At 41.1% G+C, this 17,500-nt stretch overlaps 1 protein-coding gene across 1 annotated transcript in view; it reads right to left on the reverse strand.

Moving 5' to 3' along the window:
- The window catches only part of LOC123505227 (CCN family member 2-like), a 103,454-nt gene that overhangs the window by 11,875 nt on the left and 74,079 nt on the right, over nucleotides 1-17,500 (reverse strand). Inside the window, exons 3-6 of the mRNA XM_045256411.1 lie at nucleotides 15,755-15,889; nucleotides 3,667-3,874; nucleotides 1,003-1,109; nucleotides 617-743 (exon numbers count right to left, since the gene is read on the reverse strand). Of these exons, the coding sequence (XP_045112346.1) occupies nucleotides 617-743; nucleotides 1,003-1,109; nucleotides 3,667-3,874; nucleotides 15,755-15,883 (571 nt within the window). The 5' untranslated portion in view covers nucleotides 15,884-15,889. The remainder of the gene's footprint in view (nucleotides 1-616; nucleotides 744-1,002; nucleotides 1,110-3,666; nucleotides 3,875-15,754; nucleotides 15,890-17,500) is intronic.

The raw sequence follows: 17,500 nt of genomic DNA on the forward strand, positions 1-17,500 counted from the left end.
CCGGACGAAGACAAGGAGAAATAGCTGGTGGTAGGGCAAGCTACTATCTGAGTTTCCAAGACAAGCATTCACATGGCAACTTCTGTCCCTGCTGGCCCCGCTACGGCCGCCGCTATTATCACTTCTGCGGGACTCGCCGATAACTTCCCGCCAACTCTCTGTGGCAGCTTCCGAGATTACACGAAGATTCCCGCGGCATTATTTCCTCGCCTAAATTGCCGCGCCAAAGGAGTGGATGAACGGACCAGGAAGAGAGCAGAGTGAGGCAAGGAGAGAAGGAAAGAGGCAAGAGAATGAAGAGCAGGAGAAGCACGAGAACAAGTAGAGGAGAAGAATGGAAGCTGCGGAAGAGGAAGAGGTGGAGGAGGATGATGACAATGACGCAAAGAGAGAGAGAGAGAGAGAGAGAGAGAGAGAGAGAGAGAGAGAGAGAGAGAGAGAGAGAGAGAGAGAGAGAGAGAGAGAGATACAGAACGCTGCACTGCAAAGATATATACACATACATATAGCCTTTTTCATCATAGCTCCCTAGCAAAAAGGAAAAAAGTTCACTCGTATTGCTCATCAGACTATTGACACAAGTATTGACAAGACTGACATGACTTGTGGCACTGACCTGGAGCGTCACACATCCACTCCCTGCAGCACTGGCCCGGCACCGACACCAGGTGGGGGTTGTGGCACTGGGAGCTCGGCTGCAGACTCTCGTTGGGGCAGAGGGACACGCAGGCGTAGGTGCCATTCTGTGGAGCAGGTAGCGGAACCACTTGAAAAAGGCAGGTGGAGAACGAAGAGATGGGAACTCTATATTGATTGCTATGAGTCAATGAAAAGGAAACCTGCAAATACGTACTCCATGTTTGATCAATTCAATGGTTTCATTTTCGCCTCGAATTTCTTTTATCTTTTTAATATTAATTCATCAAGTTTCAAACTAATGCAGTTTATACTCTCTGAACCCTCACAATACACTAGCCTTTATCATACGCCAGTGTGCCTCACCTGACAAGAACACTGTGTTCGGCAATCAGGACTGAAGTTCTCTCCATTTTCAAATGTTCTGTTGTTTACGCGGCAACCCACCGTCGTGGCCGCCGTGGATGTCGCTCCTGTTAATCAATAAAGTTGTTCAGCATTGTGGATTGCTGAGTGGGTCATGCTTTTACTCCTGTCATGACAGTTGTCCGCAGAGATGTCACTCTCTAGCTGTAATCTAGCTAGTACTTGTGAACTTCTTCAGAGTCCTTAGCGTTCTGAACAAATAAGCAACAGCTGTGGTACTCGTTCTTTCTGAATTAGGAGCGTCATTATCAGTTTGATTATCAAAATAAACAAATAAAACAAATAAGATAAAACTTAGCATCGTCCAGAAAGTGACAACCAAACTTTTCAAAGGAAAAAAATGTTCTTGTCATTTACGATTAATTTCATTATGTTTACAGCATACGCAGGGTGAAGAGATATTAATAAAGGTTAAGCCCTTTTAATGTCATTGTTGTGTTAATCTAACAAACACCATAAACCAAATGTAAAGTCAAGTGGCTGAGACTTCACTTGTGGAAGCGTGTATAATTTGACTATATTATGATTATTTTATTATTATCAATATCATTATCATTATTATTGTTATTTATTGTTATTATTATTACTATTATTATTATTATTATTATTATTATTATTATTATTATTATTTTTATTATTATTATCATTATTATTATTATTATTATTATTATTGTTACTATTATTATTGTTACTATTATTATTGTTGTTACTATTATTATCATTATTATTATTATTATTATTATTATTATTATTATTATTATTATTATTATTATTATCCTTATTATTTTCATTATTATCATTATTTTTATTTTTCATTTTTCTATTATCATTATCATCATCATCATCATCATCATCATCATCATTGATATCATAATCATTATTACTATAGTAAAAACTGTCCGACAGGAGGTAAGGCTCAGCAAACGTGACATACTTAATGCAAAGGCACAGAGTTGTCCACGCGACACCATGACATTTTCTAAACAAGGTGATGTAAACAACAATGAAGAATAAGAAAAGGTGAATATTTTCAAAGTCAACCTGTAGTAAACATTGCTTGCATCACGTGTGTTAGATGTGTGTGTTAGATTACTTGTGTTAGATGAATAACAAAAGAATTCAACACTACAGTAGACGGTACTTGCTACGTCCAAGACAAGTTTTAACGCTAACATTTATTTTAGGATTCATTCTGCATTGTTGAAGGATCTTTATATGTGATTGCTTTGTAAGAAGAGGATTTCACGTGAAAGACAAATGATTAAATAAAATAAAAAGGTTGTTTAGAAATGTAGGCACGATACATCTACACTGAGAACGGCACAAACTTCCTTGACTCAAAAAAGTATTCTTTCTTTAACTCAAAATGTCCAAACTTTATGAGCTCCAACACCTCTCATGACTTCAAACAAGTAGTAAAAAAGCAAACTCAACGGCCTTTGTTTTTTCATCCTCCGTTCTTCATTCCAATCCCACTGGTCTCATGTTCTTTTCCAACACTGTAATAAATTCAAAATTAAAATTCAGGAAGAAAGATGCTGTTTCCCTTTCTTCTTGCTCTTGATGCAATGATGCAGTTTTGGGTGCATTAAAAGTTCCTCTTCTGACATGTCAACATCACACCATCTCTCCATCCTCAAAAGGGAGTCTCTCTCTCTCTCTCTCTCTCTCTCTCTCTCTCTCTCTCTCTCTCTCTCTCTCTCTCTCTCTCTCTCTCTCTCTCTCTCTCTCTCTCTCTCTCTCTCTCTCTCTCTCTCTCTCTCTCTCTCTCTCTCTCTCTCTCTCTCTCTCTCTCTCTCTCTCTCTCTCTCTCTCTCTCTCTCTCTCTCTCTCTCTCTCTCTCTCTCTCTCTCTCTCTCTGTGTGTGTGTGTGTGTGTGTGTGTGTGTGTCACCCATAAGAGTTTCATGTCTGATAATGTGCCACAAACAGGTAACGTATGAGTGGATTCGTTACATTTTTAATAGCCATACAAACATTAATTACTGTAAGCATTTTTCCAACAGATTGCACCCAAGGACGATATTTCGAGCTACAACGTTAACATTTTCACTGAAAAAGTGAAACATGACTTATGTATCAAAAATTTATCAGCTGCTTTTTAAGTGGTAGTAGATGTGTGAATCAATTTGAAAACCAACCACCATGATACGGTTTTTAGACAAGGCAGCTTAACATTCCCAGTTTAATAAAGCAGTGGTATAATTCCTTCAAGTAAGCTTCCTTTGGTCGAGTATTGAATAAATATTATTGAGTACTACTGAAGTATGAGATGGTATTGAATTTAAAACTAAATAGTACTTAAAATGCAGTCCACATGGAGTATAACTAGTGATGCCAACTAAACTTACTTATTAGTTGTCATTATATGAACACACACACACACACACACACACACACACACACACACTCACACTCACTCACTCACTCACTCACTCACTCACTCACTCACTCTCTCTCTCTCTCTCTCTCTCTCTCTCTCTCTCTCTCTCTCTCTCTCTCTCTCTGAATGACCTTTCATGTTACGTGAGCCATGCCGACTGGCGTGACACAGAAAGGTTGCTTCAGTCAGGTACTAGACATGAGCCAATCATATCAGACTCACCTCGACAAACCCCGCTGAGGTCCTTGCTGTTGGCGTAGAAGCAGGTGAGGTTCCTGGTGGTATCACAGGTGTGTGTACCGTTGCATATCTCTCCTAGCTGCCGAGCACACTGCCAACAACAGCCACACCCATCTCGCACCAAGGACACCCCCGCAGGACAGTCTGGGACGGCACCACACTCACAGGGGTACACGCAGCGTGCCCTTATCTGTTAGCGGGTAAAGAGGGACTTTATGGAATGTTGGTTGCCTAACATAACATTGAGCGAAAACTTATAAAGTCGGTATCAAAAAGTAATTTTCTAACGTACTCAGATTGCAATATCCTTTACCCGTACAGATGACACATACCTAACAGTATTTAATCTACGAATGAATTCCCATTGCAATAAAGTTCTCATAAAATCATTTTCGTTGGCTGGAAATGTAACATGGGTACAGAGGCATAAATAAATCACACAGAACCAGCAGTGAGGGGACGGAGCGCTAGTCTCTGTAACAAAAGTACAGGACGGTGAAAACCAATTCCTATTTTCAGCCGCTCGGTAACGCAGCCACACAAAAGCAAACTGGTTTAATAGGGATGCTGATTACCGCCACATAGCGGTTAGTGCGTCAGCTTACAAACAATGGAATGTAATTTCAAATATATAGCGTGATCTCTTCAATATTTGCAGCTCAGTCATGTTGTTCAGCGACTTCGAGAGAAACTGAATAATGCCAATTCTAAACACTCCCTATACGGAGCTTTCTATTTATTGATATAGCTTCCATCAATTGTGTCAAAAAAGTAACTCGTTGCAAATATGTGAAGTCAACATATGTACATTTATTTGTTTATATCTATCCTTATCATTACTGCTATCCTAATCATTATTGCTATTATTGTTATTATTATCATTAAGTATCATTATTGTTATTATTATTATTATTATTATTATTATTATTATTATTATTATTATTATTATTATTATTATTATTATTATTATTATTATTATTATTATTATTATTATTATTATCATTATAATTAATATTACTACTATTATTATTATTATCATTATTACAATCACTGCTGTCTCATCATCATCATCATTATAAGCACTGCTGTCTCATCATTCCTAACCTTTTTTTTTTTTTTTTTTAGCAGAAGGGGCAGGTGGCCAAGGGAAACAAAATTGGGTTGCCAGTTCTCTTAAAGGTCAAGTGAGTTATCCAAAATTCAGGGACAAATGTCTTGAAACCTCCCTCTTTAAAGAAGTCAAGTTGTAAGAAGATGGAAATACTGAATCAGGCAGGGAGTTCCAGAGTTTACCAGAGAAAGATATGAATGATTGAAAATATTGGTTAATTCTTGCATTAGAGAGTTGGACAGAACAGGGGTGAGAGGAAGAAGAAAGCCTTGTGCAGCGTGTGTTTGCTATATGAAAGTTAAATGCCACTTAAGGAATAGTGGCTAGTAAGAATCTGGGGAGAATATAAAGTCTGGAAGGAAGCAAGATTCACATTTACAATAGACAAAGTTAGTGTATTTAAATGACAGAGTATCAACGTGAGAGCATATTCCTTTAACAATACCGCAATAGCCTCCATAATACTCAACACAACCTCCACCACACATCACCACAACCGTCACTCCCACGACTTCCTCCTACTCTTAACTACAACTGCAGCACACACTTCCACATCACCTTCATAGCATATCACTACACTAACCATTATCTTCACTGCATCGTCGATAACACTGCCATCCTGATCTTGTTTACCGTCACCATCACAGCATCACTACCAGTAATCTAAAATTCACTATCTTTATTACTAATTTAACGTCACCACTACTATCACTATTACGAGAAAGCTACTGCTTCATGAAAGTTGGCACAACCACCATCACCACAGCCACCACCCAATACTCTTCCAAATAACCATCAGCGCTGCACCACAAAATGAATGTAATCACAAACATAACACCCATTTTCACTACATCACCACCACATAACTACAAAGACACCAGAGTCCCGCCACGCGCCAGACGCACCAACAGACACCGAAGCACCACAACAGGCCACAAACTGGCAGGCACAGCACAACAACTGTAATTATCGGAGGTGCGTTGTATGCGTCCCTTTATCTCGCCAACGACCCGCTGCACCAGTCTTGCCCCACGCGGCGCATGGCACACGGCCCGGATGTATAAACACATTACTTATATATTTGATACTCTTTCCCACACAACACGTAAAACACTGAGGTAACTAGTCACTCATGAAGAATTGTTACCTTAAATTAATATTAGATTCACTTGCTGAGACACGAAAGTTGGAATTATAAGAATACTTGGAACAACTTAAGATTCAGGAGATTTCAAGATGCGAAGCAACAAGTTGGCAAAACCCAGGCGGTATCTTTTCTGAAGACAAAAAAACGCCGAGGACAAATTACTTCATCGGAAAAAGAGGGCGAGATTGTTCTCCCCCTCAACTCGGGCAATCCCACCACGCAAGGCCGGGGAAAGAACTCATAACATTCAGGACATAAATAGGAGGTCGGGTTTATTTTAGTTGAAAATATAACATCTACATGAGTATAACAATAATGTTCATGAAATACTTATAAACATTGGCGAGTGTGGTGGTGAGTGTGTGTGTGTGTGTGTGTGTGTGTGTGTGTGTGTGTGTGTGTGTGTGTGTGTGTGTGTGTGTGTGTGTGTGTGTGTGTGTGTGTGTGTGTGTGTGTGTGTGTGTGTGTTTTAAGTATGCTATATACAGATTCATTTCGGGACATATGGAATTACCAACAAGTCAGTCCGAGCCTCTCTCTCTCTCTCTCTCTCTCTCTCTCTCTCTCTCTCTCTCTCTGTGTGTCTCTGTGTCTCTGTGTCTCTGTCTCTCTCTCTCTCTCTCTCTCTCTCTCTCTCTCTCTCTCTCTCTCTCTCTCTCTCTCTCTCTCTCTCTCTCTCTCTCTCTCTCTCTCTCTCTCTCTCTCTCTCTCTCTCTCTCTCTCTCTCTCTCTCTCTCTCTCTCTCTCTCTCTCTCTCTCTCTCTCTCTCTCTCTCTCTCTCTCTCTCTCTCTCTCTCTCTCTCTCTCTCTCTCTCTCTCTCTCTCTCTCTCTCTCTCTCTCTCTATATATATATATATATATATATATATATATATATATATATATATATATATATATATATATATATATATATATATATATATATATATATATATATATATGTTTATCTATCTATCTATCTATCTATGAATATATAAATCAAAGATAGGTAAAGAAAAGAACCGAAAAAGCACTACAGTATTGACTATACATAAATCTATCAATCTTTCAAAGTGTCTTTTCATTTACCTACGAGACAAGGCGAGTGAAGACCTCACAAACCCCTCAACCTAACAAGGACGGGCAGGTATAGAAGACAGGCTGCTACCGTCCCCACCACAACATTGAAGAACTTTCACGCCGACAAAGACTACAGGCAATCCTATCACAATATTCCACAAATCGATCTAATCCTAGGGCACAGGTATTTTCATCTACTCAGCTTAGGGCGAGGTGGGAAAAAAAGTAAAAGGATGGTAGTAAAGAAATAGCTCGCAGCACACGATGAAAAAAAAAAAAAAAATCATGAGCGGAAAAAATAAAGGATATATTTTCTTTCATCGCTTACGGCACGTTCTGGGGTCCATGTATTTCCCCTCGTGCGCCCTTGCTTAGAGCACAACTTTTACTTTTTTCTTGTGGTACCGCGAAAATACTTGTAGCACACCTCCTTTGAATTATCACGTGAGCTCTTTTCACCTGCGCGTTTCTTAAATAATGCTGTTGCACCCTCTTGTATCACTCTCCTTATTCTACGCTCTGGTGTGTATAAAACTCACTGTATCTCTCTCTCTCTCTCTCTCTCTCTCTCTCTCTCTCTCGATTTCTTTATTTTTTTGTGGAAATCAACATTTTATTTCTCTATCCATCCCTGCTCTCCATTTTTTCTCTTCTACCTCTATTTTTTCAGCCTTCCCAAAATCTTTTCCTCCTTTTATCCTTTCGATGCTAACACTATTTTTTTTTCACAACTCTATTTCCTTCCCTTCCTTTCTTTACTCCTTTCTTCATTGTTCCTTCCAACCTTCGCTTCTCCTTTACACTTCAAGCGCTATTTACCCTCAGTATTTCTCTCTCAGACGTCGACAAAACTCATAATTCTTTATTTTACTCTCCCTGTCCCGTACTTTTGCTTCACCATCCGAAAGAGACCTCACTCTCCCTTGCCACCTCACCTCACGTGCTACCTGATTAATTAAAGAACACGTATGTGAGGTGGAGGCAAACAGCGTCGCAACAGAAAACATATTATATTGCCGGAGGTCATTAGCGCTCCCTCACCTAAAAAAAATGGTGTAACTACCCCTTACGCGCCACCCTGTCTTGCATATTTGTTCGCGACTTCTCTTTAAGTTCCTCCTGCTTTTCCTCCTCCTCCTCCTCCTCCTCCTCCTCCTCCTCCTCTTCCTCTTCCTCTTCCTCTTCCTCTTCCTCTTCCTCTTCCTCTTCCTCTTCCTACTCCTACTCCTACTCCTACTCCTACTTCTACTCCTCCTCCTCCTCCTCCTCCTCCTCCTCACGCGTGGTGCCGACAAGAAAAAAGTAGCTATGTCCTTCCAAATTCTGAAGTCAAGAGTGGTAAGTGTACAGAATTTCACTTGTCTCAACATGACTAGCGATTTATTTTTGTAAGAAATGTCATATACTTTATTTATTTATGTCTTTATGGCACTAGTTTACTGATTTTTTTTAACGTCTCATCTAACCTAACTGTCATGTGTAACTTCCTATTTTATTAGAAATAAATGAGGAAAAAAAAATGTACCGTAATTGTATAATGTGATTCTGAAGTATATAATGGAGTCACAAAAATACAGTTTCGTCTGTCAGTGAGACAAGTGTAGCTCCGTAATAACACTCAGGCAATTTGGTCACTGTCGACGTGGAATGAGTCAGATTAAGGGTCTGTGGAAGCAATATTATGTCGTCCGGCACAGCAAAGCAACGCATGACCTCCTGCGAGTCTCCCTAAAAGTTTTCTCTTTTAGCGACATTTTCTTAAAACAACGTGCAAATTTTAGAGCCGTTTCTATTCTGCAAGTGAACCTCCCTCCCTTCCCTCCTTCTCCTTCTCCTCCTTCTCCTCTCCCTTCTTCCTCCAGCCCTCCAAGGAAGGAAGATTTCTCAGGCTAAAGAAAAGAAGAGAGCGAAAACACTTTACAGGAGCGTGAAGTTTATCACTGCAAAGGTTTCGTTGCCAAGTTTTTTTTCATAGTCTTTCTCTCTTTCTCCGTAACTATATTTAAACGTCTGCAAGAATAAAGAAATTATTTAACGTCACTGACTTGATGATCTTGCTTTTATATGTTAAATTGTATAGTATCTTCCTAAAAATTTTCCAGCTACCCAGATCATAACAATAATGATTCATCTTGTCTTCATTCTCTTATTGCTATTTACAATAAGTTCAAAACGCAATGAAAAGTAAGTAATCACATTAATCTTTCTGCCATTAATTTAGGCTTTTAAACTAACTACAAGTAAGTCATTCTGTGTCGGCTGTTTCATCGTTATTTTGTATAGTTTCATAATATAATGAAATAAGTTTTCACCAAACCATTTTGCAGTCTTATTGGATTAACTACTTATCTCATTCCGTACTCAAATCATTATTTCTTAAGAGATCATTGTGGTACTTAGGCACTTACTGGCTTCATAACAAATTAAATACAGGGAAGAGGGCAACGTTCGAAGATAACGCTTAACCGCTAACGCGGCAGTTAAGTACATAACAAAGTCAAAACCGAAGTGAATAACGCAACACTAAATGTGTTAAGCACTCTGCACAAAATAAGTAAATTAAGTTGACGTAAGAGAAAACTGGAGACGTTAGAGATAATTTTATTGCAGCTTCCGGTAACTACTTGTCTTGCTTAGTCTCACAACAGTAGTATTAACAAAGTACTCTCTCTCTCTCTCTCTCTCTCTCTCTCTCTCTCTCTCTCTCTCTCTCTCTACAGTATAAACATATGGAGTTTTATATATTCTATACTTGAAGATAAACTATGAATATCAAGCCCATGATAAGAAGACACTAATAGCATACAGTAGAAAACAGAGCAGTATAGAGTAGTACACAACAAAGTACTATACAGCAGTACAGCATTATTTCTTTTCTTAGCCTTTATAATCTTCCTTTTCTCTTCCCCCTCGACGAGCCTGAACAAGTATTCTACATATACGTTCCTCGAGCCTGAATTAGTTCATCGTCTACAGACTCTACACTCTTACACATTGCAGCCACCACGACGAATTCTTTCCAGCAGAGGGATGTAATGAGACTGTTCCATAAACTCTTCCGGTGTTGTTTTCAGAAGTCCCTAAGAGCCTTAAGTAAATGTTTGTTTCTGTTATTTGATGTTCCTGCTCAGGACTGAAAACGTTGCCCGAGTGAAACGTGATTACAACTTGAGTTTTTTTTATCCTTCAAGACGCAAAAAGGGATTAGTGATGTTCTCTTATTTTTACACAACACAAATCTGAAAAAAAACAAGGAAATTATAGTGAAATCTGACTCAAGAATGAATAATTCCACGAGGCTTCATATTATATTTATCATTCATTCTCTCCAAGCCACTGTAATTATTTGTCTCTGTTTACAGGAACATAATAATCTCGACAAGTCATTTAACATTCAAATAAAACAAATTTTAAGAGTCTATTTTTCTTCTGACTTTCGACATCCAGACTGTCTTTCGTTATATCAATAACCATGTCCATTAATGCTGTCTAAATTGAACGTTACAGCCAAATCTTAACTTCCTGTCTTTTTAGCGAATCCTTCCTCACATTTTATTTCACCCGCAACTACGTACATTTCTTCCCGGTTCAAAATTTCAGCTAGTGGCAAACCTGCTACTCCAATTCTTCCACTTATTGTTTCCAAGGAAATTAAAGTTCACCGTCTGTTGGCTCGCTCCTTTCACAATGCACAGTCCCATGATTATACAAAGTTATCTTATTTCCCTCTTTTTCATGAGTTTCCCATCTTCATATTCTCTTTAATCATTTGTTCAGCTTTGGCCGAGATTACTAGCAGTGAAACGCTTGCAACTTGTCTAACTCTGTGCGCATTCATCAAATTAACCAATTACGATCTCTCTCTCTCTCTCTCTCTCTCTCTCTCTCTCTCTCTCTCTCTCTCTCTCTCTCTCTCTCTCTCTCTCTCTCTCTCTCTCTCTCTCTCTCTCTCTCTCTCTCTCTCTCTCTCTCTCTCTCTCTCTCTCTCTCTCTCTCTCTCTCTCTCTCTCAGCAGGTGGTGGTCATTCGTCACTGCCTCACCCGGGGCTGCCCCTCGCCATGCTGGCCAACTCTTTCCCAGAAGCACCAGAAAAGCACGTTTGTTTCACTCAACCTGAGAACTCGGGACAATGAAAGATGGAACCGCGACACATGGATAACTTGGCGTAAAATAATAAGCTACCCAACTTTTCTGAATCCATATAAAAGAAAGAAAAAGAAAAAGAAAAAAAAGATGCTTATATTTCAGGATGTAATTATTGTTTTCCTGAAGCTGACAAGTTTAGTGGGCTTTATGTATATTGCTTTCATGTACCTTCATTAAATTAACCCGGACTGTTTTTTTTTTCGAATTTCCCTGACATGATAGTATGAATGAGCTACGTTATGTCCTGCGATGTAGTAATTCTAATGAGTTACAGTGTTTTCTTGGGCCTTGTGAGTGGAAAGGTACGCAGCTGTCTGAACTCCAATTAGCTAGTGTGTATGACTGAGAACGGAGCGCTGACTTCAATAACATGATATTGGTGCATTCACGTGGAGGAAATGTTACACGCCACAATCCGAAACATTAGTTCATGGAAACTTTCAGGAAATTTGATACAGGAGAGGTTATGTAATAGATTAAATACTAGTTATAACTGAAAGGTGAGCAACTAATCCGTCTTTCAGTCTTCCAGTATAAAGCAATTCGCTCTTTCATCGGATAGTGATTAATGAAACGAGTTACGTTGTCGTGTCCAGTGCTTGCTCACAAAATATTCACCTCTTTAATCAGACCATGGTAGGAAATTCGGGCTATACGATGTATGTGTGTTTTTGTTTTGCATAGAAAAATGTTTCTAATATTAATGAAGTTTACTTTCCCTGCGATCTATCTCGAATAACTATCGCTACTGGAGACCCCATGCCTGGCATCGCACTACATCACCCACTCGCAAAGGTCACTGCCTGCGGCCTCCTTGAGCTGGTCACCACACTTCCTGCCGCCCTTCCCACGCTAAACAGCTCTCGGGAAGATATATCAACTTGATACATGTCGTCTCTTACAAGCAGAGTTGGCGTTAATGGACTATTAATGTAACAAGTCTTGATTTAGGTCCACGGAGCATTCTCTGGTCTGACACAATAATTCCAGTGATACATGTAAAGATTCCTCGAGCAGATTCATTAAAAGATATGATTCATCGAAAGCATCTGTTGAAAATGCATTATTAACTTTTTTTTTTTAATTACTGAAGATCCATCAGAACCATAAATCATGATTAATTTTTGTTTAGCTTTTGTTTGTATATGTTCTGTATAAGAATTGAAAAAAAACTTAATATTGACTCCTTTAATGAATGACCAAAGGCAATAATTCAGTTTCTCTTTATTCTAAATTCCACTGTCACGCTCCAAAACGCTGATGCATGTAAAGGCCTCCACGATCTTAAAATTCCCACTTTTGTTCATGAAGTCTTTCGACATGTGTGCCTTAGTCTTACTAGACACTAAAAGCAACATGCACCGCTACTTTGTCGAGAGCCACTGAAGAGTCAGCGAAGGCTTCTGAAAGTGACATTTCGTACAGCGACTTCGCAATGAGTCTTCTCAAGTTCCACTCCATGCAGTTGCTGAAGTTTGAAGGAAACCAGAAAAAGAAAATGTGTGTGTGTGTGTGTGTGTGTGTGTGTGTGTGTGTGTGTGTGTGTGTGTGTGTGTGTGTGTGTGAGAGAGAGAGAGAGAGAGAGAGAGAGAGAGAGAGAGAGAGAGAGAGAGAGAGAGAGAGAGAGAGAGAGAGAGAGAGAGAGAGAGAGAGAGAGAGAGAGAGAGAGAGAGAGAGAGAGAGAGAGAGAGAGAGAGAGAGAGAGAGAGAGAGAGAGAGAGAGAGAGAGAGAGAGAGAGAGAGAGAGAGAGAGAGAGAGAGAGAGAGAGAGCCGTCGTAGTAACAGTAGATAGATGATGCTTTAGAAATAGGACCGTGAACTAGTGCGGAAACCTGAGGCGGTCCAAGGCAGACCGTATAGGAGACCCAGCAAACTTCGTAACGAGTTAGTTGGCCATTAGCAACTGGAGGAACTGGCCAAGGAGTTGAGAAAACCTTCGTCAGAAGGCGTCATTCCGACCACTTCCCCTCAACACAAAGGGCATTTGCAGGGCACATTAATACACCACCTTAGAGTCCGACAGGGAAGGATGAAGACGTTCTGTATTCCCGAGGCGTTTACTCTTACTATACAAATCCCTCCTTCATTCGGCCTTCTTTATCGACTGGCAGCAACAAATTTCCTTTCCTCCTCCTCTTAGGCTTACGTTCTCAATATTCTCTTTCTGTCACCTTATTTACCCGTGCTGCACTGAACGCATTTAATCTCCTCCCTATCTACTTAGAAACTCTCCAATCCCGCACTTTTATCCCCTTCGACCAATGACTTTCATCTCCCTAAACCTTCACAAACACAGATTTTCTCCAGGCTTCTTCCTCTCTCTCAACTCGACCTGGCGTTTAATCTTCTAAGCCAGCAGCCCCGCCCTCATCCTCCAGTCCTCACCATTTTCCCCGGCTCTCAGTGTGGCCAGCCCTGCCTCCACAGCCCTCATGCAGCCGTAACTTTCCAATATTAGCTACACTGTGCCTCGCCCTTCCCCTTACTCTACCACGCAGGCCCTTGGTGTCCTCTGAGGAGAGATAACATACGCGAGGACCTAATATATACTGGCAAGGGTCCTCTGCCTGGCAAGAGGATCAGGAGTTTAAGCACGGTGACGATGCAAACCCTTCCAATGTGAAACAAAACCTGCTCATGTTTTGAAAGGCATATTTACGTTTTGATTCTGATGCATCAAAAACGTTCAGCTGAAAACCTTGATTGAAATAATTTGATTTGTTCAGTCAGTAACGTCGTTTCTTACTTTATTTTGCATATAAATCAGATTACGTTCACTGTCCATTCTCTCCCCATTCACCACCTTACTGTAACCACCACTATGGTCACATCATTGCACCCATCACCATAACCATCAGCATTAAGATTAGGGAGCAGCATGAGCAACACCGGCATTACAGTATAATTCCATGGTTTCCACATCAGTGTCATTTACGCACCTTATTATCCATTCACTGCGTAAAAAGTCCCACACACCCGGCAGCGCCCGCCGGTCAGTATCAGCTAATGAAGTGAATTTCTATCTATGTAAACAACTACCTCGCTTGATTCCCCGCTGAGCAGCGAGCCGGTAAACGAGGCTCACTAAACGGCGCTCTGCACAATAAACCTCTCCCGTGTTAATACCCTAGCGCGTCTCCATTCCTGGATAATAGCAAGTGCTAAGAGCAAATTACGACGTTTACTACCGAAAATGAAACAGTCTATTGATCGTTTTAGATTAAGTCACACAAAAATACACCTACGCATTCCACGTCCGCTATCAGGAGCTGCTGTTAGTCTTTTTTTTTAAGTGTGGTGAAATGGAAAAATATTCTTGCACTCGGTTCGTTACCCTCAGCGCTTCCAAAACTTCCCGCGGGCAACAGAAAGAAAACTCAATTGAACGAGAAAAAGTAAGAGAATACGAGGGGGAAAAAAGAACAGCATCCGGAACAAACACGTTTACCTTGTTTGTCCGGTTCGTAGTTTTGGGAAAGCTTGCGCGAAGGGGAAGGAGGGGGAAACCAATGGAATGTGTAGTGAACTCTTCAACCCTTGCACTATGAGGAGGAAATTCAAAAGCTCTGACAAACAGCGAAGCATAGGATTGTTAAGAAAGAGTGTTGGTTTTGTTATACACCGCTGCCTGTCCTTAAACGCTTTACCTTCCAGATCTCGAAAGTGGGGTAAGGAAATGATATATGCACGGATGCGTAGAGGGTATTTCCTGGTGTGTGTGTGTGTGTGTGTGTGTGTGTGTGTGTGTGTGTGTGTGTGTGTGTGTGTGTGTGTGTGTGTGTGTGTGTGTGTGTGTGTGTGTGTGTGTGTGTGTGTGTGTGTGTGTGTGTGTGTGTTTCCAGACGTTTCTTAGAGGGCTGGAAACGGAAAACTGGGTGGCCTCCACAAAACGAGAGGAAAATAATGACAAACATTTCCAAAACTTCCTGGAAACCCTAATACTTCCACTCTCACAGAATTTAAGTATCAAGGAGGATGTATGCACAATTTCTTTACGCTCTCCTTGTACCGAGGACGCACTGAGCACATGGATCAAGCAAGTGTTGGGCGTGCAAACACAGGGGTGCCTTGGAGAGTTTTCCTCACTCTGGAACCGTTGTTTTTCTTTTATCTATTTATTTTATTTTTGTTCTTTCCATTCTCTTGTCCAGGATCAGAGAGGATAGGTGCGTCTTGGGAGTAAGGGACGTGAGATGATGACACAAGAAATTTATGGTCGATCACGTGTTATGGAAAGCCTTTACGTGCCGGGCTACCCCGGAGGAGGCCTTGCCAAAGACAAGTGTGACTCCCAATCACCTGAAGGGGAGGTAAAAGGTGAGGAGGGTCCTTTACGTTGTCATAGAAAAGGGAAGAAGAATCTGAAGTGACAGCCGATATTTCTTTGGTAGCCGTCTGCAGAGAGAGGGCACGTAGGGGCGAAGGTGTTGGAATCGTGAGAGTTGTGGAGATTTGGGAGAGAAAGGAGCAAGGATGTAGTTGAGGAGTGTGGGGAAGGCAGTGAAAGTGAGGATCAGGGAGAAGGATAATGTCGATGAGTTAGTGCCAGTGTGTGAAAGGATGCTTGGGTCTGGAAATAAGAACGTGGGCGTGTTGATACTCACGGAGTTATAAGGGCGTGAGTGAGGGTGAGCATCGCGGTACAGCTCACACTGGTAGCAGGGAGCTCTCTGACCCAGCACAGCCGCCCACAGCGCCACACACCAGGCCACTGTCGCCGCCCAGCCACCCATACTGATCTAAAATGAAGATGCTAAATGCATTACTATCATTATTATTATCATTGTTATCATGTTTTACCATTATCATCAAATCATCATTACAACAACAACAACAACAACAATCGTAACTACTACTACTAATAATAATAATAAGTACACTAATACTAATACTAATACTAATAATACTACTAATACTAATAATAATACTAACACTACTATTAGTCCTACAAGAAAGTGATGGTGGCATGCACATCAAAGACACAAATTATCTGAGTTTGCTGAAAAAATACGCAGAAATATCTAGGTATGAAAGACATTCACCTTTACGAAATGGACTGTGCTTACTTTTCTTCAGTCCCCTCCTTTCTCCTTCCTTCTCTCTCTCTCTCTCTCTCTCTCTCTCTCTCTCTCTCTCTCTCTCTCTCTCTCTCTCTCTCTCTCTCTCTCTCTCTCTCTCTCTCTCTCTCTCTCTCTCTCTCTCTCTCTCTCTCTCTCTCTCTCTCTCTCTCCTCTTTTCCTCCCTTCCTCTCTCCATCCTTTCCTAAACCCATTTCCACTTTTTCCCCAGGTCCCCCTCAATTCACACACAATTCTCCCCTCGCCCTCCTTACCTCTCCTCTTTCTGGTCTTCCTCACTCTATTCCTCCGCAAAAGGTAAATCTTCGCTTCTACTTTGTGCTACTGAATCTCTGTATTCCACCCAATCACCTCTATCCCTCCCTTATTTCCTTTTTCCTCACCTTTAAACTTGATTCTTTTCTTTCCTATCGACTCTCACCCCAATAAACTGAACGAGGAAAATGAAGAACAACCTTTAGCATTATTTGACATCATCCGTCCAACAAGCGAGGGTCAGAGGAAGGAAGAAGACGATGAAGAGAAAAATAAACAGGACAAATCAAAGAAGAAAAGGGGAAAGAGGAACGGGAAGTGGAGGGGGAGGAAGAGAAGGAAAGGATGGCCAAGCGGACAGTGAGGTGAAGGACGAGCCATGCAGTGTGACGCGAGGGGTCCAGGCTGAGTAAGTGGCTCTAAGTGGGGTCGGGGAGGCAGGCGCAGTTTGGGGTGGCTGCTTTGATCCGATGAACCGTTGGAGTGAGGGCTGAATGTGTGCCAGGATCTAAGGCAGACCTATCTGATTATTCTCCTTCTCTTGCTCCTTCGCCTTCCCCTTGCATTCTCCTCGTCCCTTACTCTCCTTACCTCTCGCTCTCTATCTCTCTCTCTCTCTCTCTCTTTCTATCCTTCCTCATGCACAATCCACCCCTCTTTCTCTTCCCTCTCTTTCATTCTTCTCCTCCTCCGCTCTCCTTCTCCTGGTCTACTATCCTGCTCGTCATATTTCTTGCCTCGTATTTTTCCTCCTCCTCTTTCTCGCATATTGACTCCCTCCTTTCTTCTCGTCTTTCTCTCTTTTTTCTCTGAGGTATTTTAGGTTTCACTTATATTCCAGGTCGTCACGGTATCGTCTTTTGCCTCATGCTTTTTCTCTCACGTAATCCTTCACTGCCACAATTTTGCTTCGCTACTGCCTTCGTAAGCGTTGATGTGTGGCATGAAATGTCTCGCTCATAGTTTACTCCCTCATTCACTCACCCACTTATACACCAGAGCCTCACTCGCTGATTC

The sequence above is a fragment of the Portunus trituberculatus genome, chromosome 17, assembly GCF_017591435.1.
Source record: "Portunus trituberculatus isolate SZX2019 chromosome 17, ASM1759143v1, whole genome shotgun sequence".
Classification (NCBI taxonomy): Eukaryota; Metazoa; Arthropoda; class Malacostraca; order Decapoda; family Portunidae; genus Portunus; species Portunus trituberculatus.